This window comes from Poecilia reticulata, chromosome 7 (assembly GCF_904066995.2).
Source record: "Poecilia reticulata chromosome 7, P_reticulata-male-v2, whole genome shotgun sequence".
Taxonomy (NCBI): domain Eukaryota; kingdom Metazoa; phylum Chordata; class Actinopteri; order Cyprinodontiformes; family Poeciliidae; genus Poecilia; species Poecilia reticulata.
This window is the reverse complement of record NC_088836.1, coordinates 24,044,942-24,068,847: the sequence shown is the minus strand read 5'-3', so window position 1 is coordinate 24,068,847 and position 23,906 is coordinate 24,044,942. Positions and strand designations below refer to the sequence as shown.

Below are 23,906 nucleotides of genomic sequence, written 5' to 3'. Positions count from 1 at the left end.
TGTGAAATACTGCAACTAAAACTTTGCAAAACTTAACATTGAGTATGTCAGCTTATTTCCACACACCGTGTTTCATTTGATGGAAAGAAACTTGGGTTTTTTGGGGTCTATTTCCTAAATTTTCCCATTTTTCCATTTGCTTTGTAAATTTATCTCATTGCCTGTTTAAGCTGATGACTCAAAAGGTGGTCTATTACACGGCTAAAGCTTAAAATTTTGTGTTCATACCTACAACACACTTTTAAATTCCCCATAAGTTTATCCGTAACATTTCTAAAGCCTTCATAGAATAACTGTATGTTTACTAAGATTAAGTTCTGCACACAGCTTCAATTTATTGATTAGGTAACTTGGTAAGACAGCTAACTATTAAATAATTTGTGTTCAATCTACTAATTGAAATCCAAATGATGTTTATGGTTGTAATGTGGCAAAATATGGAGAAGTATAATACTGATGTCATGCAACACAGCCTGAGCCAAAGGAAGAAATCATAACATCAGTGTCATCAACAGAGATAACATTTTTTTTTGCCTTTGTCTCTTCTTTCCCTTTTTGTTTGCACAGAGACCGTTAATTGACGAGCTTTGCTGTGAGTTCAATCAGATCGGTCCAGTCAGTCAGTGACAATCGCCTTTATGTAACAATTTCCACATACAGCCCTGGCAAACTGAGTACCGATAAAGTATTGATGCTTGTAGTTTTTCAAAGCTGGAAACGTATTTTACATAATAAACTGCATGTTGGACGACTGTGAGACGGTTAGTAAAGCAATGTCAAATGACAAGGGAGTAAATTCTGCCGAAAGGCTTTCACCGACGTGCTCTTAATGAGAATGCTTCGAATATAGCTGGAATTTAAACATGGTTATTTATTTAGATTTTTTTTTGTCAGATTTGTCTATGTCCAGGTTCCTTCTGCTGCTTTTTGGATGCACTTGCTCTCTGGCAAATGCTTTTAGTTGCACTAAACATATTTGCTGATAAAATGAGGAACAGGCTGTTCCTGATGCAGCCTGCACTCGATCCAGGCTCCAGGTCATCATTACTGCGATATTTAATGCAATATTAACATGTTACCTCCTACCAGGAGCAGCTGGATAGACCGGGTCAGTCTGTTATTTACTCACTAAACTGATAATGAGTTTTTTCCCCTTATCTTTTATTTTTAATTCATTGCTAAAAAGAATAAATGCTGGTGTAAGTGTTGTTGCTAACATGTCTATACAAATTAAATAAAATTTACATTTAATTTACTATATACTTCAGGAATTAGAACAAACTTAGAATCCAGATAAATTAATCTAGACAAACTACTCATTATCTTAGACCATATACTTTATAGAATCAAACACTTAGTTTTATTCATCATAAATTATGGAGTACGTATACTTGCCTATACCCAGAACAGGAGCATCAAGTTTATATGCTTTATAAACTGTGGAGTACTTATTACTTTATACCAATATTTAGCTTATTATTACCCAGAGAAACTCCTTCTAGGTTATAAATTATGGAGTACTTATAACCGGAGCATCTAGCTTATATATTTAGGAATTAGAACAAACTTAGAAACCAGAGAAACTCTTGTTAGCTTATCTAGAGAAACCACTCAGTACCTTAGATCAACATTAACACAACAAGAATCCAGAGAAACCCCTATTAGTCTATAAATCACAGACTACTTCTTAAACATGAGGTTATACGTTTTTGTTTTCTTTTTTCTTCTTCTTTTGCTCTTTCCTTCGGTTTATTGTTTTGTTGTATTTCCTTCTAATTCATGTAAAGCACTTTGAATCGCCTTGTTGCTGAAAATGTGCTATATAAATAAAATTACCTTACATTGCTTTGCTAAATCTTATCTTCATTTAGTAAAGCAACAGGCCATAAGTAGAGATGAACTTAATTTAAATGGGCAACTTTCCATCGTCATGCCAGGTCCACAGTTAGGACAAAGCACGACCGCCTTTATGCACATGTCTTCTGAAGAGTGAGTAAATAGAGTAAGATGGACCAGTAATTACAGCCTATTAAACACAAAATTAGGTTATGACTTATTTAGCAGGCCTGCTCCCTTCTCACTTTGCTCTGAGCAGCTTTAGTCGCAGCTAAAATGACATGCAGACCTTGTAGCAAAACGTTTCAGGAGCTCTTCAAATGCTACGGCTGTGACTAAAGAAAATGCTCTGCAGCAAGCAAAATGAACCGCTGATAATAATCCAACCTTTCTGTAAGTACTGTAAGTACTCTCTAGTTTGTAATGAGAATATCGTCATGGCCGAGTAAGTGTTTGGAACAGAGCTGTCATTAAAACGTGGCTATTGATCATGATGGCGAAATAATTAAATGCGGTTGGATTACGGAGTCATAATGTAACTTGAGAGTCTCTGATCAATTCACATTCAATTATGAAACAAAATGTCACTTCCATGTCAGGCCCTCAGCATTTATATAAATATTTTAATATCTATTCATCCATGCTGAGGTGTCCAGACTGACACTGCCTGAACTTGTGTTTCAGAAAATTTACCAGTTACCCACTAGGTATAAAATTATGTGTTAAAATTCTTGACACATGCCCACATCTACTGAAGGACGATAATTTCTTTGAAAATAAATTTCACTTGTCTGTTCTTGTCAATTCACAAGTTACGTGTAACCTGATTTCAAGGAGATCATGCCCAGCACCATGCGTGACTAGGCTCCTCCTGTGGAGGACTGGCATGCAACTGCAAACTGCTCCTGCCCCCGAGACATCACGCCAATTATTCGTCTCTGTGGGGGAAACCTATTTGTGGAAGATCCTCTGAAAATAAGAGAGGGGAGTCACAGCCTCTCCACATATTTCTGCTTCCTGAATGGACAGTTTACGCAGACACGTGTCACCGCTCGCTGTTACCCCGCAGGGCTATCTAACTGTGGCTGTGGCAAGATAGTGACGTTGCAGTCGCCACACAAGCGCAGGCGTTTGGATCTGTTCACACCCCTGTTGGGACAGCTCAGTCCCGCTGTGCAACCCTGTATCTCTATTTTTGAGAGTTTACAGATCTGTACATCTTGCCCAAAGCTCTGACGAGATAAATGCCAACCTTTGTCTTCCCTGTATGGCACAATAAGCACATGCACGGTTTCATTTTTATCCAGATTGAAATTACGAGGAAAGATATGCTTGTCAAATTGCTTTACAAAATGTAGAAGATGCTATGGTGATGAGGGTTTGTCTTGTTTTCCATCTCTTTGCAAGTCATGTCAGTTTTAGAATAACAATTTTTCCCTAAGTGATGACTCGGTAATCACCTCCATGAAATTGAGAGTATCATTGAATTTCTTACTTTAATATCAACCAATCAATCAATCAAAATTTATTTGCATAGCACCTTTCAGCAACAAGGCATTTCAAAGTGCTTTACAGCACAAAAATACAAAGTCAAGTAACACAGTCAACAATTGAAGCATTTCATTCTGCCGTCGTTACAAATCAGAAACTTAATTAATGTTTCATTGATTATGCTTCACAACCAACTCTATACATGTATAGTTTAGATTTAAAGGCATTCAGGGTTTCAGATGTTTTGCAGTTTTCTGGAAGTTTGTAATATTAGATCATTTGAATGTATTTCAAATATTTCACAGTCAACCATGTTTGTAACTCTAAAGATTTGCTATTTTCAGCTAGAAATTGTGGCAGGAAATCCAGCCTTACCGGGAAAAGTGCAGCATATTCATTTTGAGTGCTGTGTTCTTTTAAAAGATCAAAACAGCTGCATGAAAAACTGTTTTGTGGACATTTCAGGTCTCAGGAAACCGGCTAATACAAGTAAGAGTGGGTGGCTTTCAAAAGTGTGGAGGCGATTTATGATTTGAACACATTAAACTCTGTTCAGAACCAGCAGTGATGTTAGTGTGTTTTAAGAAGAAGTGGAGCAAATAAAATTTGAATAAATCAATGCAGATGTTTCTGGTCCAATATCTGAACTGCTGGATTTGTTCGATGGAAATCAAAAGTACAATATTTAAAATCATTCCCTTTCTCATTTGATGTAGGCATCTAATCTTTTCTGTTTCTTTTGTATGTAATATTTTTATTCCATATTTTTAATTAGTAACACTTTATTTGAAGGGGTGAGCGTAAGACTGACATGACATTGTCTTAAACATGAAAGAGTCTTCATGAATATTTACGACTGTCGTCACAAAGTGTCGTTAGATAAAAGAATAATGACACCTTTAATGCAAAGTTGACACATTTAATGCACATTTTAATGCAACTTTGCATTAAAAATATCATTATTTACCAAATGACTCTTTACGACAACAGTTATAAACATTCATGACAACTCCTTCATGTTCATAACATCGCCATGTCAGTCTTATCCACACCCCTACAAATAAAGTGTTACCTTTTAATTTTTATACTTACTAATTCAATTATATCTTCTTTTTTTTTTAAACAGAAAACTGAAGATGTGTTAAATATCATCTGCATTACACAAAGGGAGATGAGGGGCAGCTGACACGGGCACGTTAGGTGGGCGATTGGCATTTTGTCAAACAGTTGCTGAATGGTAATCAATGGCCACTCATGAATGGAGGAAAGAGCAACGAGAGAAAAAAGAATAAGAGGACCAGTGGGGAGTTTGATGAATATGTGAAAGAGAAACTGGGAAAATTGAACATTTACAAAGACTTAGACAGTAGTATGTGAGGGGAAAGTGGGGAAAATTAGAGGAGTGGATCATGAGATGGAAATTAGGATGTGGTTACATAAGTAGCTGCTTAACAGAAAAGGGTGAACATGCAGATTATGCTGAAGAGCTTGCACCTCCTCTCACATCAAAGACTTACACTAATTAAACTTCTTTTGTTCGGGACAGAAACACAAATGGCACTTGTTTTTCACTTCACATACGAACTCACATTTACAAAAACTAAAAGTAACATTTTCCAACAACAGTGCAGAGGTAGAACATGTTAAGCCCTCCAGTAAACTTGCTCAGCTGTCGCTCTTTTGAGAAAATTTTAAATAAGACACAATGTATGCTTTGTGGATCTGTAAACATGCGCACAGCTACACTGCAGATGGCTCATAAAGCAAGCTCCCATATCTGCTGCCTGAATTCATGTTTCACACATGAAAAGAAAGAAACAGGAAGTGGTAAAAGAAATTGCTGTCAGAGTAGCTGAACTCGGTTTTCTGCCAGTGAGAAACCAATCTACAGAGAGCACAGTAATTTCCAATCTATGAAAATGAGCCACAAAAGATTTATGAGCCATGCGTAAATAACAGCACATAAACCCCAATGTCAAGGACATCATTTCTGTTACAGATTTGGTTTATAGAATATTCAGGGGACTATAAAGGATTGGTTGCTGACAGCAGAAGGCCATTCTGCACTTGGACCTTAAAATGGGGCCGCCCTGATGTACATCAGATTAATGCACATGGGCACAAGTTCAAGCAGGCTGCAGTTTTAACGTCACGATGCTCAGCTGTGGAGCAACTCTCAAGCTCTCAAAACACCAAAAGTATTTCTTAAATTTAACGTTTCACGATATGTTTTCCTTTATTATTTCAGATTTAAAATAAAGAAATGCAGATAGATAAAATTTGAATATTAGTCAATAAAAATGCAGAAGGCATGGGAGACTATCTTATTGAAAGAAACACAATAATCAGTCCTGATCTGTTTAAAAGTAAAGAATGTTTTTTTTTCTAAGCTAGAAAGTCAATTTATGATGATGCTGCAAAGTTATTCGTCAAAACAATCACACAGAAATTTGATAACTTATGAAAGATATTTATTTTAATAGTTAAATTTTGCAAAAACATTTTAAGTTCATATTGCCCATCAATTGTGTGCTTATGGGGAGATTATTGATGAAAAATATAGGCTAAAACAAAAGAAAAGATCTGTTTTATGACTAAAATATTGAATTATAGGTTCCTCATATCTCAAAATGCTAAATTTGTGACATGAGTAAATTGACAAAATATCTCTCTCTCCTGATGTACTTCATTTTTTATGTCTGTCATGACAATATTATTATTATTATTATTATTATTATTATTATTATTATTATTATTATTATTATTATTATTATTATTATTATTATTATTATTATTATTATTATTATTATTATTCAGAGCAGCTGTAGGAAGGACGTCACATTGGAGAAAGACTGCCACTGCAGATTCTTGGCACATCCTCACACAGTGTTATTGAGCCATCTGCTGGATTCATTTACAAATGCAGTGGGGGGGCAGCATTACCTCCAGGTCTGTTATCGTTTAAAACACAAAAAATGTGGGTAATACGGGTTCCCAGCCATGGCTAAATGAATGCTTAATGTTTCCACAAGGCAGTTACCAGTTAGGGACTATACTGAGCATGCTGTTTCCCTATCCGGTTAAGAATTGCTACATAAAAGGTGTGCACGTGGAAAATAATATATGCTATATTGTTTATTGACATACATTTATAAATAAATAAAATAAAAATAATTCAAAGAGTGTTTCAGGGAAGGTCATGCAGGGCCTGAAGTGAAAAGTAGCCCAGAATCATTACACCACCACAACCATCTATGAGAGAGAAGTTTTAAGCAAATGTGTTTTGGACATTTACTTGTATTAATATTTCTCATTTAAGTCTATAGAATATTATATGAAGCAGTATTTATTCTGCTCAATATGTTATTTTGTAATAATGTCATTTATTTATATTAATTCGTTTATTTTGGTTTTTAAAATACCAGAATTTGTCAGATGACATCATGTTAAGTCAGTAAATCAAATGTTATGATCATTTACTCTGACTTGAGTAGCCTTTGACGGCAACTTCTTACTTTCACTTAATTAAAAATATGATAAACAAGTGCTGCTCTTACTTGAGAATTTTTTAGGTGCTTTTCCCACCTTTTTTAACGACACATAAATTATTCTAGTGATTTTTAAGGCATGTAAACAGCATCTCTGGCCCACAGATTCATTGACGTTGTGGCGTTAATCAAATCAACCCGTTTATACCAATCAACATAATCTTATAATATGTGAATACTTGCTCCGTTTGCTCTTCCGTGGATGATGGGCGTGGACCCCCCGGTGGGCGGGGGTGACCCGGCGGAGGGGCGGGACGGTGACGGGGTCAAAGTTGTTTTGTCTTTTGTGCAAAGCAGAAGAGAAGAGTGGAGTCCGATCAAACAGCGGCGTCTCTTCCCTCTTCCCCGGGTCCTCTTAAAACTCCCTCCCGAACCTCTCCCCTTCCACCCTTGCCACCCTATCCACCCCCTGGACACACTTCAAGGGACGGTTCGGGTAAGACTTCCAGAAATTCGTCTTTGTGAGCGTGTTTTCTTTTCTTTCCTCTGAGAGTGAAGGACGGGGATAACTCAGCGCTATCCGTAGGCCGCGGGATGCGGCTATTTCCTGGATCGGGGGATGCTAATGCTAGCGTGCTGTGAATGGAAAATTACCGAACTGTGTTTAACTTGGTGGCTGCCTGTGAGTTAGTGGCGACCCGCTGCCCTTTCAGAGTGTGTTAAACACGTAGGGATTGAATTAATTTATCCGTTCAGCTTAATTTTGTTGCAAGTGGGGAAAATATTTGGAAAGTTGGGACAGATCCGCTTCGGCGCTAATTCAGCTTTCCCAAATTGTGCGTGATGCCTTTCCGCGAAATATTATTTGCTATGCTTACCTTAATTCATTCAACTGTCTGTTTTTATCTCCACAGTTAGATGCTACTAAGTGTTGAACTGTTTAGACCGCACATAGATAGATGAGAGAAAATTAAAAAGTTAGTTCGCCACAGCTGCTCAGTGTCAGGAAATAGACGCGGCCCCAGGGACACAGTGGGTCATTGTGTCAGTGAGAATGAGTGGACTCGGGCCAGTACAACATGAATTACTGCACTGAAACGTTTCATTGTTCCGAAGTGACACACTCGCCTGCAAAAAAAAATAAATAAATAAAAAAGTGAACTGCCTGCATCACTCCATTGATCTGCTGTAACAGCGTTTTTACTAGCCGCCAAGGCTTCACTCTGAGATGTTGTCCCTGTGTTCCTGTAGCCACATTTCTCTCTAACCTGCTCATTTTTCATCCCCTCTGCAGACGTTCAGCCAGTCACCAAAAAACTACTTTGTTGGCCAGTTTAGTGTGTGGACTGAAGAGCAGCAATGGACTCCAGTCTAGTTGAAGGAGGACTTAATGTCACCTTAACCATCAGGTTACTCATGCATGGGAAGGTGAGTGAGAAAGGATTCCTGCAGAGTCATACATAGACAGAAAAACAATTAATTTAATATAAGAATAGAATATATTCTGTTTTCCAAATCCACTTAAGTGTGTGAATTGGCTTGAACAAGTCGGTTCTGCCAATGTGCCTTTTCTGTTTCACTAATAAAACTTACATATGGAAGTGTTGTGTTCATCCATCCATTCATTAATCTATCTGTCCTGCAATTCCTCCTCTGTGTGAGTTTGTTCAGCTCCTCTATATCCATGCATCCAATAAGTCCTCCATCTTTCCCTCTGTCCACTCCTTCTTGCCCTTGTTCAACAATTACTTCTTCCATTCGTCTATTCATTCATCGCTCAACGGTCAATCCATGTTTCAGTCTCATGCTGAAAATTGGAAATTGACGTTGTGCTGCACCCTTTTTTCCTTCCATGCAACACCCAGGTTCAACCATTAAATCCCTCAGTTACTACCGTGAGAAATAATTAGACTTGGTTAAGTACAAAGCAGGCTTTAATGCTGAAAATAAGTGTTGCAAGTCAAATAAATGGAACAGATACGGAGTAAAGGATGCTGGCCTGTTTTAATCAGTTTTTGTTTATGTCGCCAGTCTTGTATGTTATGGTTCTGTAGTTTGCAGCAGTGAGCAGATAAGAGAGAGAGAGGAAGGACACGGACTTGTATAACATTGATGTCAGAAACAGTATGGGCTTTTGAGACTCCTAGCGACTGCTCATGCTCTTTAACAGGGCTGCTATCGGTTGCTCTTTGTTTTCTATTTTACCCCCATGGCTTTCTGCATGTTTGAACTCTTTGCACCAAACTTTGAGTATGAAGCTGAAGCGTTTTCTGCAGAACCAAGTGTGTCTGCACGTCCGTAAAGTCTTGTGTTTGTGTGTAAAATTAAGGCATTAAAATGCCTTGGAATTCATTATAAAAATGTAAGTAAGTCTTACATTTTCTCGTGGCAGGATTATTTAATGTATTTTCATTTTCTTGTGGGACTTGCTGCTGCCAGGCGAAAGGATGAGACATCTTTATGGCGTTCTGTGACTTGACGCAGTTGAGGCTACTGGCAACTAGCTGCTAATATACCCTTTCTAACTAACATGTTTTTGCTTCCATCATATACATGAAGTTTTCACAGTTTATCCTATTCCTGATTACAATGCAGCAGGATCTCCCTAACCATCCTATAACTTTACAGTTTTTTTTCTCTTATATTTCATTGAAAGTAGCATTAAAAAGTCGTAAATTTGACTTGCTGAAATTTGCAGATAACCTGAGAACCTTTAGTTTGTCAGTACATCAATTAACACCTGCCTATGGAAAAGTGCTGTACTCACTTTAATAACCACTAAAATAATTAGAATTATAAATAAGTTCCTATATTTCACTCAGTCTGATGTAACGGATGTGGTGTTATGATTGTAATTTATAATTCTCTCCACTGTGCATTTTGGTTTTCGGTAATTTATAAACAAAAATATCCAGATATGCAGTTTTTAAAATACACAAGGTGTTTATGAATTGGCGAGAAAATGTATGTACCCAGACTAGGGCTGTAGTGATACAATAATCTCACCATACGATACACGATATTCAGCTCACTATACGATATATATTACGATATTCAGCAAACGATACAATTCAATACACTTTTGCGATTTTCTGAAAGATTTTAGAGGGACATAGTGATTTTGGTGACATTCTGTGACTGTTATAGAGTTGGACTGAATTCATTTAACTGAAAACTGATTAAAAGCACCAACTACACAATGCCTGGCTCTGGTTGGACATGGACACAGACTTAAAGTCGACAGCTGGACAAAATGAATCAAAGAAGTGGTGAGAAAACATGTTTCTTTTAATTGAAACAGTACAAACTGTAGCTTGCATGCATTTGTAAAGTAAATAAAGTGCACCAAGTACACTTCTCTGAATAGTTTGATACCTTTTTTTTTTTAAAGGTTTTGTTGGCTCTAGCGGCCTTTATTTGAAAGTAGTGTGACAGGAATGAGGGCTATGAGAGAGGGGAAGACATGCGGCAAATGTCACCAGGCTGGGAATTGAACCTGCGACCACCAGCACGAGGACTAAGGCCTCAATACGTGGGTTGTGCTTTGCCCCTGCGCCACCACCGTTTGATACCTTTTTAACCTTGACACTGAACATCTGAAGGAATCACTCTTAACCTGATGACCTAATCACTCTCCCGGCGAAGCAAGCAGTGAGTGAACGAGGTGACAGTTGGATGTTACGATACTTGTGGATGAATATCGATTTTTTTTTTTTTTCCTAGCAAAGAAAATATCGATATATATCGCAAAATCAATATTATTACACAGCCCTAACCCAGACCCCAAGTCTTAAGTGGATAAAGTTGAAATCCTTCGTCTAGTTTCCTTCCTTATAGATCTTGTTCAGTTACAGCAGGTGCAAATTTTTAAATAAGAACTGCAAGCTTTGCTTCTTCAATGCTGACTTCAAGGGAAGATGATTGTGCAACAACAAAATTAAAACTGGCCGTTGCTGAGGTTTTTTTTTTATGTTCTTGTGGAACTACTGTCCTTTTTTCATTCGCAGCTGGACAGGAAAAAAGGGCAAAATGAAGAGATTCTTGTACAAACTTACTCATTAAAACCAGTATTCAGTCTGAATAAGTTCTATTTTTTTGTTTTGTTTTATTACATGTGCCTCATTAGTCTTTGCAGATTTTGTATTTAGTGCCCACCCTATGTAGAAATATAAGTGTTAATTTTGTACTAATACTTTAAGAAAACTGTGAACTCATGAGTTTTTAAATCTGTAAGACTGTTCATTTTTCATGCAAAAAACGCTTTGCAGTCCTAGAACAAAATACTCTTGACGTCTAAAATAATAGAACATTCAGAAAATGTTTATTTTGTCGAGCTGTTTGGAGTTAAAGTTGCCATTTCAACAGTTGCCCTTCTACTTGTGCCATAACGTGTGCAGGAAAAGGCTGCGGCAGGGCTCCCGCCCTACATATTGATCCCTTGCGCTCAGAGGAAGTGCAGGCCTAAATGCCCTTTCCCTCGTGCTGTGGGAGGGAAGGAACAGGTGGGCCTGACAGAAGGGCCGCGAGGACTCCTACACAAGTAGTCAGGCGCTACTCTCGATTCGAGAGTCTGAGCGAATGTGAAGCTTTGCTTTATTTGAAGGAATAAATTGACTTAATCTCCAGACTGTTTTGTTCTGCAAAAAAATTATAAAAAATCTTAGATTCTTGCAGCTTATGTCCACATCCTTCATGTCACTTTAGAGCAGCTAATGTTTTAAATATCTTTTAAATCTTAATGTGGTTAAGATTACTAGCAATATTTTCTCATCTGTTTTTAATAGATTTAGAAAGTCAGAACTTTACAAAGTTTCCTTTGGTTTGAAGCTTTAAAATGTACATGCTACTCTTTGCATCGCATGTGAAGCAAATTGTTTTGGGTTTTAAGAAACTTTGCTTCACTAAAACGCATGAAAAACACAGACCTGCTAACTTTTTCTTTTTGTTTTGTTCATTTCTGCAGGAGGTTGGAAGCATAATTGGCAAGGTGGGATGTTTTTTTTTGTTGTTTTTTTTACTGTTGGACAGATGCAATCTGCTGCTGGTCTCTGTGTGTTTTGTAAATAATTGCATATCTGCTGTTTCTCGACAGAAAGGAGAGTCAGTGAAGAAGATGAGAGAGGAGGTAAAAAAACTTCACTTCTCCAAAACAAGAACAAACCTGTTCATAGCTGCACTTTGCGGTTCTTTTCGGCATCGGATGATGAAGCCAGCTGATTCCTGTGTTGTTTACATTTCTGTGTCTGCAGAGCGGCGCTCGCATCAACATCTCAGAGGGGAACTGTCCAGAGAGGATCATAACCCTGGCAGGACCCACCACCTCCATTTTTAAAGCCTTCTCTATGATCATTGAGAAACTGGAGGAGGTTAGGCTTTCTCACCGCATCTTTACTGAAACTGTAACATTTGCCTTTACTTACTAATTTCTGTGTCAAAGTTGCAACCTGGAAGGCTGAGCTAAAGCGAAGGATTATGTGAAACAGAAATCCTAGGAAAAATATTGAAAAAGTCAGTTTGACATAAAATGAATTTTCTCATTTTGGTGTTTAAATGGAAGTTATTAACGATGTGAAGGTGAGAGGACGGTGTTTGTGAGTTGCAGAGCAGCAGAGTGAGTGATGTCGTCACGTTTTGTTAGTAAAAAGCCGTATTTGACTTGCATCTTAAATAAGCCTAAAATGTTATTTTGTAAGACTGGTAAAATATATGATAAACGGTTGACCAAAAAAAAAAAAAAAAAACATCTTGTGACTGGTTAAAAGCTTGAAACAGTGTTTTCTCGTTGAAAATTGTCAGAAGTTGGTCTTCAAAGACCCTGATGTGTTATTGTGGGTTCCCTTATGTGCCCCACCTGTGACCCATTGATATGAGAAATGCTCTTCTACATATTACGCATCAAAAATATTCCATTTGGATTATTGACATTTCTTTTTGTTTGATGTCACGAGCTTCCATAAAGTTTGCAGAAGCCGAGGCCAAAAACAAAGTAAAGATGAAGCCTTTGTAATCGAATGGTTTGTAGCGTAGAATTCGTCTGATGTTCTCCAAATCTCCTGCAGGACATCAGCACCTCCATGACGAACAGCACGGCCACCAGCAAACCGCCAGTCACCATGCGCCTCGTTGTGCCTGCCAGCCAGTGCGGCTCACTCATCGGCAAGGGCGGCTGTAAGATCAAAGAAATCCGAGAGGTTCGTTTTCCTCCTTCCGTCCTCGCGTTAAACGTTTGACATGCGTCTCATACGGGACGTCCCCCGACTTCTCGTTTTTCCCTGCAGTCGGCAGGAGCTCAGGTACAAGTAGCAGGGGACATGCTGCCCAACTCAACAGAACGTGCCATCACCATTGCAGGGACCCCCCAGTCCATCATCGAGTGCGTCAAGCAGATCTGCGTTGTCATGCTGGAGGTATAAATTGTGATTGTCTGATTAGTTGCGTTTCCTTTGACCATCTAAATTAGAAATTTAATGGAAACACGGCAATTAAAAAACAAAAAATCTTGTTTTTCAAGAAAATGTTTTTGTGCCAGGGTGTTTTTTTGTTGTTTTCTTTTGGCCATATTGAAATTGGTTTATTTTGTAAAACTGCAGTGGAAACCCTTTTGTCGCTTCACACAAGTTGTATAATCAACAACCAGATTTTGCCAATAGTGGAAACCACAAAGAAGAAGACAGGAAGTAGTTTGTTTTTTTTATGACATGTGATTTTAATTTTCTCTCATCTGAGAAAAACACCTGGAAATTGTGGGGGGGGTTTTGACATCAGCTGAATTTTGACAAAGTTTTTTGCACATTTCTAATGGAAACGCAGCTACTGATGCTCTTAAACTTAATCTCTCTTAAACGTCAAACCATCTTCCTAAGTCAGGATGTTCTTTTTCTCTTAGTCTCCACCAAAAGGAGTGACCATCCCGTACAGGCCCAAACCCTCAGGCTCTCCTGTCATCTTTGCAGGTGGTCAGGTAGGCAACATTGTTTTTTACTGATGGTTCCTTCGTATTTAGTGGTTAGAAACGTTACACATCGTCCCCCCGTTTAGTAACGACTCTGCTGGGCGTGGCAGACACGGCTTTGTTCTCGTAGCACGCCAAGGACGGTGTACTGATGGATCTGTGTCACAATGCCACTCCCTCCTAACTGCTGTTCTCTCCTTGCAGGCTTACGCTGTCCAAGGGCAGCACGCCATTCCACAGCCTGATGTAAGTGAAGGGCCCTCTGTAAGTGATCCAGTGTATTTAAAAACTTTGGTCCTGGGAAGCCATGCCACCCTCTTATCCCATTTCTTTGTTGCCACCCATTCTGGATCTACACCTCCATATCCCCTGCAAAAGTCTGCATACCCTCGAACTTTTCCACACGACGTAATACGAAAACAAACTTCAATTCTTTTTCTTTTTGTCATTCAAAATGCAAAATGTCTGGATGAAAATGTCTGAACATCGTAGTACAAGCCTTGCCACAGGTTCCTGATTGGTTTTAGGTCTGGACTTTGACTAGGTCATTCTAGCTCTGGTTGTATGTTTCATTTCGTTGTCCAGACAGTTAAACCCCAGATTCAAGTGTTTTGTTTTTTTTTTTTGCACACTCCACAAGGTTTTCTTGTAGTATTGGTCTGTGTTTAGCTCCCTTACACTCCAAATGAACTTTGACCAGATATCGTTTCAGCTGTGGGTGATAACCCAGCTGTGTCTGGTGTTTTCCTCCTTCAAGTTTGGTTTATTTAAACATCTCAGGCTTTCAAAGATCATATGTGAGCTCAAAGGACTATTGGGTAGATTTGGTTTGATTGAGACCAGAATTGTGACATTTGTTACATTTTCATCTGGTGCGGTTCGCTTTCAAAGAAATACCTGAAGAAGAGATGAGTGCAGCTTCCTTCCTCCTTCGTTTAGCGTTTGTATGATTTCTTTTTTTTTTTCTTTAGTAAAAGACAGCGAGTCATTTCTCCTAAACTTGCCTGTTTGTTTTGGTTGTATTTACCCAGAATATCCTCTGAAGAGCAGAGAATGCCCTGCTCTATAGTTCGTTTCGTGCTTTTGGAGCGGTCTTCAGTCTGTTTGGCATTCACACATGCCTTTGATCTGTGCCAGAGTTCACGTCAGCCGAACAGAGACCTAGGTTTTTATGCGGACCAGAGTTAAATTTTTTTTGCTACGCATCAGTTTTTTTACGTATGAACTAGTTTGATTAAAACAGATTTAACAGGGCTGATGTGAATGCAATTTAAATGACTTAAACTAATGCACTCTTATTTACTGATTAGGTGACTTGTGAAATTTAAACAGGACTTGATAAGAAATCCACTCCACGCACTTCCAGTTTGGAAGACCATCCCTGACATCGGCTCTCTCACAGATTGAAACACATTGAGATTTGTGATTGAAACGTGACAAAAAGGGAAAGTTTAAGGGTTATGATTACTTTTGCAAGATGCTGCAAGTTCTAATATGATATTAAATGCTTCAGTTTTTCTTTAATAGCACAAGACCAAATCATGGATTCATTTCACAATTTCTGTTCATTATCATTTTTAAGTACATACAAAAGGGGAATTGCAACATTTCAGACTAGGATTATATATTTTTTTTCTTAACTGTATTTTCTTTTTCTCTGTTGCTCCACACCCCCCCCCACCTCAATTGTTGGTAACAGCTCACTAAACTTCACCAGCTGGCCATGCAGCAGAGCCCCTTCCCCATTGCACACGGCAACCAGGGCTTCCAGGGTAGGTGGATCTACTGCTGCAGAGCGTTTTCCACTTCATGTGTTGTATTTCTTCTCATTGGACTTCCTTTTTCTTCTTGAAGCTGGGATGGATGCCTCTGCACAAACTGGCTCTCATGAGCTGACCATTCCAAATGATGTAAGTATTTTCTGCTGCGGTAAACATTGCTTTTTAATGCGATAGGTTTTTTTTTTTTTTTTTGTCTTACCTCTTCTCCTTCCCTAGCTCATCGGCTGCATCATAGGCCGTCAGGGTGCAAAGATCAACGAGATTCGTCAGATGTCAGGGGCCCAGATAAAAATTGCCAACCCGGTGGAGGGCTCGACTGACAGGCAGGTCACCATCACCGGCTCCCACGCCAGCATCAGTCTGGCCGAGTATCTGATCAACGCTCGGTAAGACTGCAGCATGAACGTTACTGCAGCAGGAAGAGATTTTATCGTTTTATTTTTATGGCTTATTTCCTTTTTAACCTGACTTTACTAGGCTTCAATGTCCTTGTGTGTTTAACCGTCCAACATCTGACAACCAGCTAAGAAAAACAGAAGGTTTTATGGAAGGTGGCTCTGGCCTTAGCCCAGCTGCGTTGCAGATATTGCTGAACTGTTTCTTTGCATCAGAGTGTGTGAACACACCCCTCTAACCTTCCCGTTGTAATGCAGCTATTGCCTGCACACTCTCTTCCCTTTAATGAGTTCATTGCTGCAGACTTTTGTGTTCTCCTGCGATGTAAATGAAGACCGGAGAGTCTTTATTTAAATTTATACAGCTTAACTAGAGAGGCAACTCCGGTGATGTATTAATGCTGGCGGGGAAAAGATAATGTAAAGTCTTCAGATAAATGATGCAAAACTGAAACAATTCACTGAAACTTCACTAATCCATCAGCAAAGTTAGGGCTGCGGCTGACGATTATTTTAGTAATTGATTATTCCATCATTCTTGTGACTGTTAATCAGATTTTTAAAAATGCAAATTCATACACAATGTTAGAGATTCATTGAAAGACGCAAATAAATCAATTCTGATAGCACGGCTTTACTGTACATTTGATCATTTGCATCAGAGGATCTAAAAAAATACTTCTAACATCAACCTTTCTGCTAAACTTAGCATTCAATCAAGCACTGATCTGTTAATTATTATTGGATTAATAATTGAATAGCAAAAGGTGCTGAATATGAGTTTTTGCTTCCAGAATTTGAACCAGGTGAAGCTGAAAATGCCACAGTCTTACAAAGAAGGTTTTTCATCTGAAGAGTAAAGGTGCGTTCACATCAAACGCGTCAGGAGGGTCTATGTGGAGGCGAGGGCCCGTTACGGCGCTAAATTGCGTCTAGCACGGCGCAATTAAACCCATTTGGAACGTTTTGAGCGTCAGCCACATCCGACAAATATTCCAGCAATCGAAAACAACGACCAGAGCGATTCTGACGAGCCCTCGACGCGCCTCCACATGGACGTCAGACACGCCTGACGCGTGTAAAGCTAGGTGTAGAGAAAAGTGTCAAGTGTTGAACTTGAAGCATCAAATGCGTTTTTGACGTGCATAACGTGAACGCCCCGTGAAATTTACACATTTTCAGTACAGCTCCTCCCAATTCACTCAATTAACTGATTACGAAATTAGTTGACAATTATGTCAGTCGATTAATCTGATTAATCGTTTCAGCCCTAATCAAAGTGACTAATGCGTATCAGATACAGGAATAACAAAAGCTCAAACATTTCAAACGGTTTAAATTGCGACACGCTAGACAAGTGAAACGCCTCGCAATGGCCCTCGACTCGCCTCCGCATGGACTTTGAATGCAAACCAGACACACCTGACGCTGAAAACGCGTTTGTGAACCCACCATTACTCTTCAAATGAAAAACCTTCTTTGTCAGTAAATATGTGGCATTTTCAGCTTCCACGTTTTGCGTTTCTAATTATCTACTGGACTTAAAATGTCTTTTCTCGTCTCAGGCTTTCTTCTGAAGCTACTGGCCTCGCAGCCAACTGACATGGAGGATCTTCATCAGCATCTACTTTAACCCCTGCCCCAACTTTTTACCAAGAGGTCCCTTGTTGAACTTAATGCAAAAACCAAGTACTATAAATTCACAGCTTTCTCCTGCATTGATTTAGACATCTACTTCAGTTGTAATTACACCATCATGCTATTGATATTTTATTTATTTATTATGTTTTTAAATTCTGTTGGCAAATAGTTTTCAAAGATCTTCTTCTGTTGTATTTTTCCTCTTATTTTACTGTATATCTGTAAGATCTTCTTGATAAACTGTAAGTATAATGTTTTAGAAAAATCTGAAAAGGCATAAATAATGTTTTTCTTACGTCAGATTTTTCTTAGAAAAATTTAAAAAAAAAGGAAGAAAAAAAACTCGATAAGATAATACATGGACTGTTCTTTCCCTTCTTTTTAAATATCTATTTATTTTTATTTAATATACAGTTCCTTGTACAAGTAGAATTCATTAATATTTGGCATTTGCTGTTTGAAGCTGTACTTCCTGAATGAGGCATTGTGGGTCTAACGGGTTTTAGTGTTTGATAAGGAGCTGAATATGTATGCAGGAAAAGAAAAAAAAACACTTTAGAAGTCTGAAGGTGATTTCTCTTGTTTAGTGCAGGTTGAAGGAACCTTTTAAGCTATATCATGTCTCACCTCTAACTTGCTCAGTAATCGTTTTGTGTCATTCCTGTGTTTCCATCCGTTTATTTTGTTAATCTGGACTTTTGGAGCTTTGTGTTGATCTGATAAAGGTTGGTGGACCTTGGATCGCCAGGAGTGAGCCTGGACGTGAGAAAAATGTTTTTCTTTTTCTCAGAAATAACTAAGACCATAGTGGTGGTGTTGATGATAACATTGAAATATTTGTTTTAAATAGAGAAAATATTTTTTTTAACTGCAGGGCTGGGGAATGCTATGCTGCAAGGGGAAAAACTAAAAGACATAATGGTCTTTATAAGTATATTAAGCTGAAGTATTAAATTATGATTAACTAGAAGGAGAACTATAGAATTAACACTAGTCCTTTTTTGCCTGGGTCAGATTTTATTTTTTTTATTCTTTGCAGGATGAAGAAACTCACGTTTTTTGTGCACGTTTTCAAACTATTGTAGATCTGGGTGCAATTAAATTGTCGACAAATTGAGATGCAAAAATAAAAGATGTGAAATGCTTAAACAGTCCTTTGTCATTCTTATACAGGTGCATTAATAAATTGGAAAATTTTGATTTAATTTGCAATTCAAACATTTATAGATTTTATTAGTAAACATGCATCCATCCATCCATTTTCTTCCGCTTATCTGGGGTCGGGTCCGGGTCGCAGGGGCAGCAGCTTCAGAAGGGAGGCCCAGACTTCCCTCTCCCCAGCCACTTCTTCCAGCTCCTCCGGGGGAAGCCCAAGGCGTTCACAGGCCAGCCGAGAGACATAGTCCCTCCAGCGTGTCCTGGGTCTTCCCTGAGGCCTCCTCCCGGTGGGACGTGCCCGGAACACCTCACTAGGGAGGCGTCCAGGAGGCATCCTGACCAGATGCCCGAGCCACCTCAACTGGCTCCTCTTGACGTGGAGGAGCAGAGGCTCTACTCTGAGTCCCTCCCGGATGACCGAGCTTCTCACCCTATCTCTAAGGGAGAGCCCAGCCACCCTGCGGAGGAAACCCATTTCGGCCGCTTGTATCCGTGATCTCGTTCTTTCGGTCATGACCCAAAGCTCATGACCATAGATGAGGGTGGGAACGTAGATCGACCGGTAAATCGAGAGCTGAGCTTTTCACCACAACAGACCGGTAGAGCACCCGCTTCACGGCAGAAGCTGCCCCAACCCGCCTGTTACGGTGGCCGACAGGTGCAAACGCGCAGCAAACAAAAAAGAGACGCAAACAAAAAGCGAATGCAGCAAACAGAGAGACGCAAACAAAAACCGAATGCAGCAAACAAAAAGTCCTGAAAACGGAAGTGCTCCAGACCGCTAGGGGGAGTCTAACAAAAAACAGCTGTGTCCGAATTTAGGCTCTGCATCCTTTAAAGCGGGTGTTCAGAAAAGCAGCAATGGCGACAAAATATGTTTTGCTGTATAACATTTAAAATTACACAAAATGATTTTTTACAATGTTTTTAGGCGAGAATGTAGATGTATAGATCTGAAATATCTGCTCGGTTCATTAATAAATCACCTAATTCCAATATTGCTGGAATTAGGTGATTAGGTGACGTTTTCGGAGATGTCTGCTCCCGCTGCATTAACAGCCAGCTCCGAGGTACTCTATGTTCGGTACACCAAGAGAGAACCCATGTCTCCCGGCATGTCTCAGCCGTAATCCTAAACCTAAATCTCCCATTCAGATTCATGTTTGTGTACCTGACATTTATTAAATGTTACTTGATCAAAACTCCGGTATGACACTCAACGTCAGTTCCACTCGAAAGTGCTAACAAGGCTAACATCTTACAATTACTTCTATGTCCGTTATTTATTTACTTTTTCGCCAGCTGAGCTTTAAGGCAGTTCGCTAACAGCCCATCTTAATTTTTGAGTTAGATCAGTAAAACAATAGTAAATATTACCGTGTCAGACCGACTTTCCGACATCTCCGGAGGACTGGCGCTTCCACCCGAATACCAACATCCGTTAAGAGCTCCAACCGTTAGGTGAATTTGCAGAACCGTTAATTTACACGTTTACTTACAGAAAAGTTTACAGCTTTATTGTAAACTGTTAACTTCGAGTTTACAGAAAATCAGGCATTGTAGATTACAAAGGCTTCCAATTTTAATTTAAAGCTAAATTATTTGACAATATTTACACTTATGTACAATATTTATTATATTGAGATGTTTTCCTGAAAATGAATTGCAGATGTTATTTTAAAAAAGAAATTATGCGTTTTGTGTATAATGTACATTGCATCTAAAAATTCTCACTGCAATATTCATCGTGTATTGTACATTTACAAAACTTCAATAATCTCCCTTTAACATGTAATTTTAAAATTTTACCCTCTTCAATAAACTTTAGACAAAAAAGACAACTAACAAAAGATAAAATGGTGACCCCCATCTCACAGAGTGAGATAATTAACGTTACAACTTTGCAGACCCTGTAGTGACACAAACAAATAACGTTTTTTCCAACCATTGAGTCCCGAAATTCTAGACTATATAATTATGTTTAAACAGATTTAAAACTTACCGAAGTTGCATTTCATAAGATCTCCATATTTGCCTCCTGCATGTGTTTGCTTATTCTGTGCGGGGGAAATCCAAACTTAATCCTTCATCTGGTGGCCACTTGTGATGACTTGAGGTTGTTCTTTGATGTTTGATTTGATCAACTTTCTTTGCTCAAATATTTTCTAATTAATATATGTAATAATTGTTATTTATTGTAAATATTAAAAAATTGGATGAATATTTTCTTAGCAAACAATAAATAACCATGTATTAAAATTATGTAAGAATAGTAGTAATTTAATGAAAAGTGATATTCAATCATTATGTGTTGATTTACTCCCCCCAAATAATACCTCTGCATCATTTTAAAAATTATTAAACATCATCACAATACTAAATTAACAACCACGGTTTAAAAATAAATTAAAAGGAAATGTTAAAAATAAAAACTAATCTCACAGTAGTTGTCATTGAGATGAATTACCATCTGAATGGCAGATGAATATCCCATTCAGATTCATGTTTATGTACCTGACAAACACAAACTAACACAATCATGTGTTGAAATATTCAAATTAATATTTAACACATACTGCGTGTCATATTATTATATTCATTTAACACAATGTGTAAAATTAACACAAAATATGCTTTTAATTTAATAACACACTTTTTGTGTTTTTTTAACACATCTTTTTTAGAGTGTATGGGCACCATCTTGTTTCAAACAGGAGGCATTTTGGGTTTCTTTTTCCCCAGGTTTCTTTTTGGTGAGGCACAAAAATCCGACCCAACTGTGTATATGTGAGAAACGGCCCAATCTACGGAAGACAGGTCCTTCGAAAGCCACGAATATGGACGACCAGAAGAGAGAAGCTGTTGCCTCCGGCTAGCTGCCTAGCCTCCATCTCGGCGTTATGTTGCTTAGCCACCGTGACAACGTGAAGCACAGAGCGGCGTAGGAAAAAAAAACTGACTCAAAGTTGTTTTTTCACTCTTTATTTTTGAATTATTCTTCACCTTTTGTAATAAAGGTTGTTCCATAGTAAAAAAAGAAATCTGTCTGATTCTAAAATGTTTAATGTATTTTCAAATGCTCTCCAGATCTCAGGTAGTAAGACATTACAGTTAAATAAAACTATTAAGTTTGAACTATTAAGTTTAACTTTATTCAGTCAAACCCATTTGCTCAGGAATAAATTAAATACTTCAGTGAGCCAAAAGATTTTACTACTACCTGACTTAATATCTGTGTTCCACCTCCACTCATAGGGGAAAGCTAGCGGGAGTTTTTCTAACAATGGGGTATATGCCACGAGAGGTGGTGACGTATGTCCGTTTGAATTTATGCCACATAGATTGGTTCCGGGTCCTGCTTGCTCCTTTTGTTTTTACCCAAAGTTGCAAGATCTGTACCATGAAAAAGACGCAAAACTTAAAATATCTGTTTTGTGCCTTGTGCCCAATTACCTTCGGCAAAAGGTAAGTCAATACGTGTGTTGATGTTTGCTTTTGTGTTATACGGAGTATTACATTATTTTTAGGCAACTCCTTAGCTTTTTTTTTTAATGTGACAATTATATAAAATACATTTAACATGCAGTCCAAGCGATACCGAGCACGGTAATTTAAGAACAACCGAGAGCAGCAACGCTTCAACCCGAACAAGTTAGTCAGATTAAGGTCCAAAACCTTCGCTTTTACAGCCGTTTAAGTGGCACCGACCCATATAAAAAACCCACAGAACAAATGGTACAAATCACGTATTTTCCGAATCCCAAAAATATGACATCTACTTTTGCTGTTTCATAATTATAATCCACGTTAGAGTGAATTTTTCCACTTGGCTGCTATTATTTGTTCTTGCGTTACACAACGTAATTTCTCTTTTTTTCCCCTCTGAGATTCTGCTTAGAAAATGAGGTTATAAAGTTACATCCTCCCACTGCATTTTGGTTTTAAAATGGTAAATTTAGGTTTGCCTCGACTTTTATAAACTAATGCCTCTTATATGCATCATTTTTTGCATTATTGTTGGTGCAGGTATTAGGCGAATGTAACTGGGTCTATATTAATAGTTTTATATTTCCACAAAATGTGTTCTTTTATGTATTTGTCTGCTTCTACTTGACTGTTGCTGTGTTCCTCTGTGTCTACTATAAGAGGTTTGGTCCTCCAACTCCGCCTTATTTTCTTCTTCTTTTGTTCAGGGTCCTCCAGGACTATTATAAATATTAAGTTATTAATTTCCTCTCCCCTTTTGTTATTCGTTCCACTGGGGAGAGGCAAGTTTTATAATCTATTGTAATCCTTTCATTTATATTGTTCAAATGTTTATTTTTCCTTCTGTATTAATGATAAGTGTTTGGATATTTTCATTTGAGTTGCTATTACACCTTTATATCATTTGATGCATGCTAACTATTATTTTGTATAGATCGGGTTGGAGAACTGGAGCACATGCTAGGTGCTAATGCTAATATCTCCCGATTGACAGATTAAATAAACGGAGACCGCCTCCAAATCCAGACTTGATGTCTTGTGGTTTGTTTGATCACCACACAACACACACAACGCAGAAATCCACCGGTCACACGAACACGGTGCTTTGCCTGCTAGGAGTTTAAATTAATTTCAGCTGCACACTTTCAAAAGAGTATTCAGATTTTAACATGCATTTTCTAAGTAGTATTTTAGCTCACTCTTACTCAGTAACTTCAGTGTTGTTACAACTCTGAAAATTTTTTTTTTTTTTGCAGTTTCTTTGTGATACCAGAACTATTTCACTTACACATTTAATTTCCTGAGATATTGTCAATTTATTTTCAAGCAAAACTCTCAAAGAGCTGAGGATTTATTAGTTTTGATTACGTTGTGCAGCTAAATATGGACACTTACTAGTTTTTTTTCTTTTTAATTTTTCAGGTTTGCATCGCAACACTTCGTGATGTTTTTCTGAGCCATGATTGAGCCTCTGTGCCCATTACCTTACCACTGGATCCAAGCACCTGGACCAGCTGACCGGTACGGCATCTATCAGTCCACGGTCTGCCGGATCATCACAATGTGGACTAACTTTTTATTTACAGTACTTGGTTAAACTATGATCTTGAACCCGGAGCACCAGATATGCAAAAATCTACCTGCAGACTTTGTTGATTACCCTGACACTGCAGTCATC

The 23,906-nt window shown here is 38.3% G+C and overlaps 1 protein-coding gene across 2 annotated transcripts; it reads left to right on the top strand.

Moving 5' to 3' along the window:
• The first annotated feature begins 7,146 nt into the window (after positions 1-7,146).
• Positions 7,147-18,733, top strand: LOC103467637 (poly(rC)-binding protein 2-like). Of its 2 annotated transcripts, none has more exons than XM_008414198.3 (13): positions 7,147-7,311; positions 8,110-8,243; positions 11,779-11,802; positions 11,908-11,940; positions 12,065-12,181; positions 12,875-13,006; positions 13,094-13,222; positions 13,702-13,776; positions 13,972-14,031; positions 15,467-15,539; positions 15,622-15,677; positions 15,765-15,934; positions 17,509-18,733. In XM_008414198.3, exons 2-13 carry the CDS (start codon positions 8,175-8,177, stop codon positions 17,543-17,545), a joined length of 975 nt encoding a protein of 324 aa, XP_008412420.1. In that variant the 5' UTR covers positions 7,147-7,311; positions 8,110-8,174; the 3' UTR covers positions 17,546-18,733. The 2 variants fall into 2 exon arrangements, with proteins under 2 accessions (XP_008412420.1, XP_008412421.1); XM_008414199.3 differs by having other exon boundaries at positions 7,148-7,311; positions 13,972-14,013.
• Positions 18,734-23,906: the final 5,173 nt, after the last annotated feature.

Bases quoted from the DNA above. Each gene is read 5' to 3' on its own strand.
- LOC103467637 (XM_008414198.3), top strand. From the start codon at position 8,175: ATGGACTCCAGTCTAGTTGAAGGAGGACTTAATGTCACCTTAACCATC. The intron at 12,182-12,874 runs GTTAGGCTTTCT...AATCTCCTGCAG, and splicing joins TCATTGAGAAACTGGAGGAG to GACATCAGCACCTCCATGAC. The intron at 15,935-17,508 runs GTAAGACTGCAG...TTCTCGTCTCAG, and splicing joins GAGTATCTGATCAACGCTCG to GCTTTCTTCTGAAGCTACTG.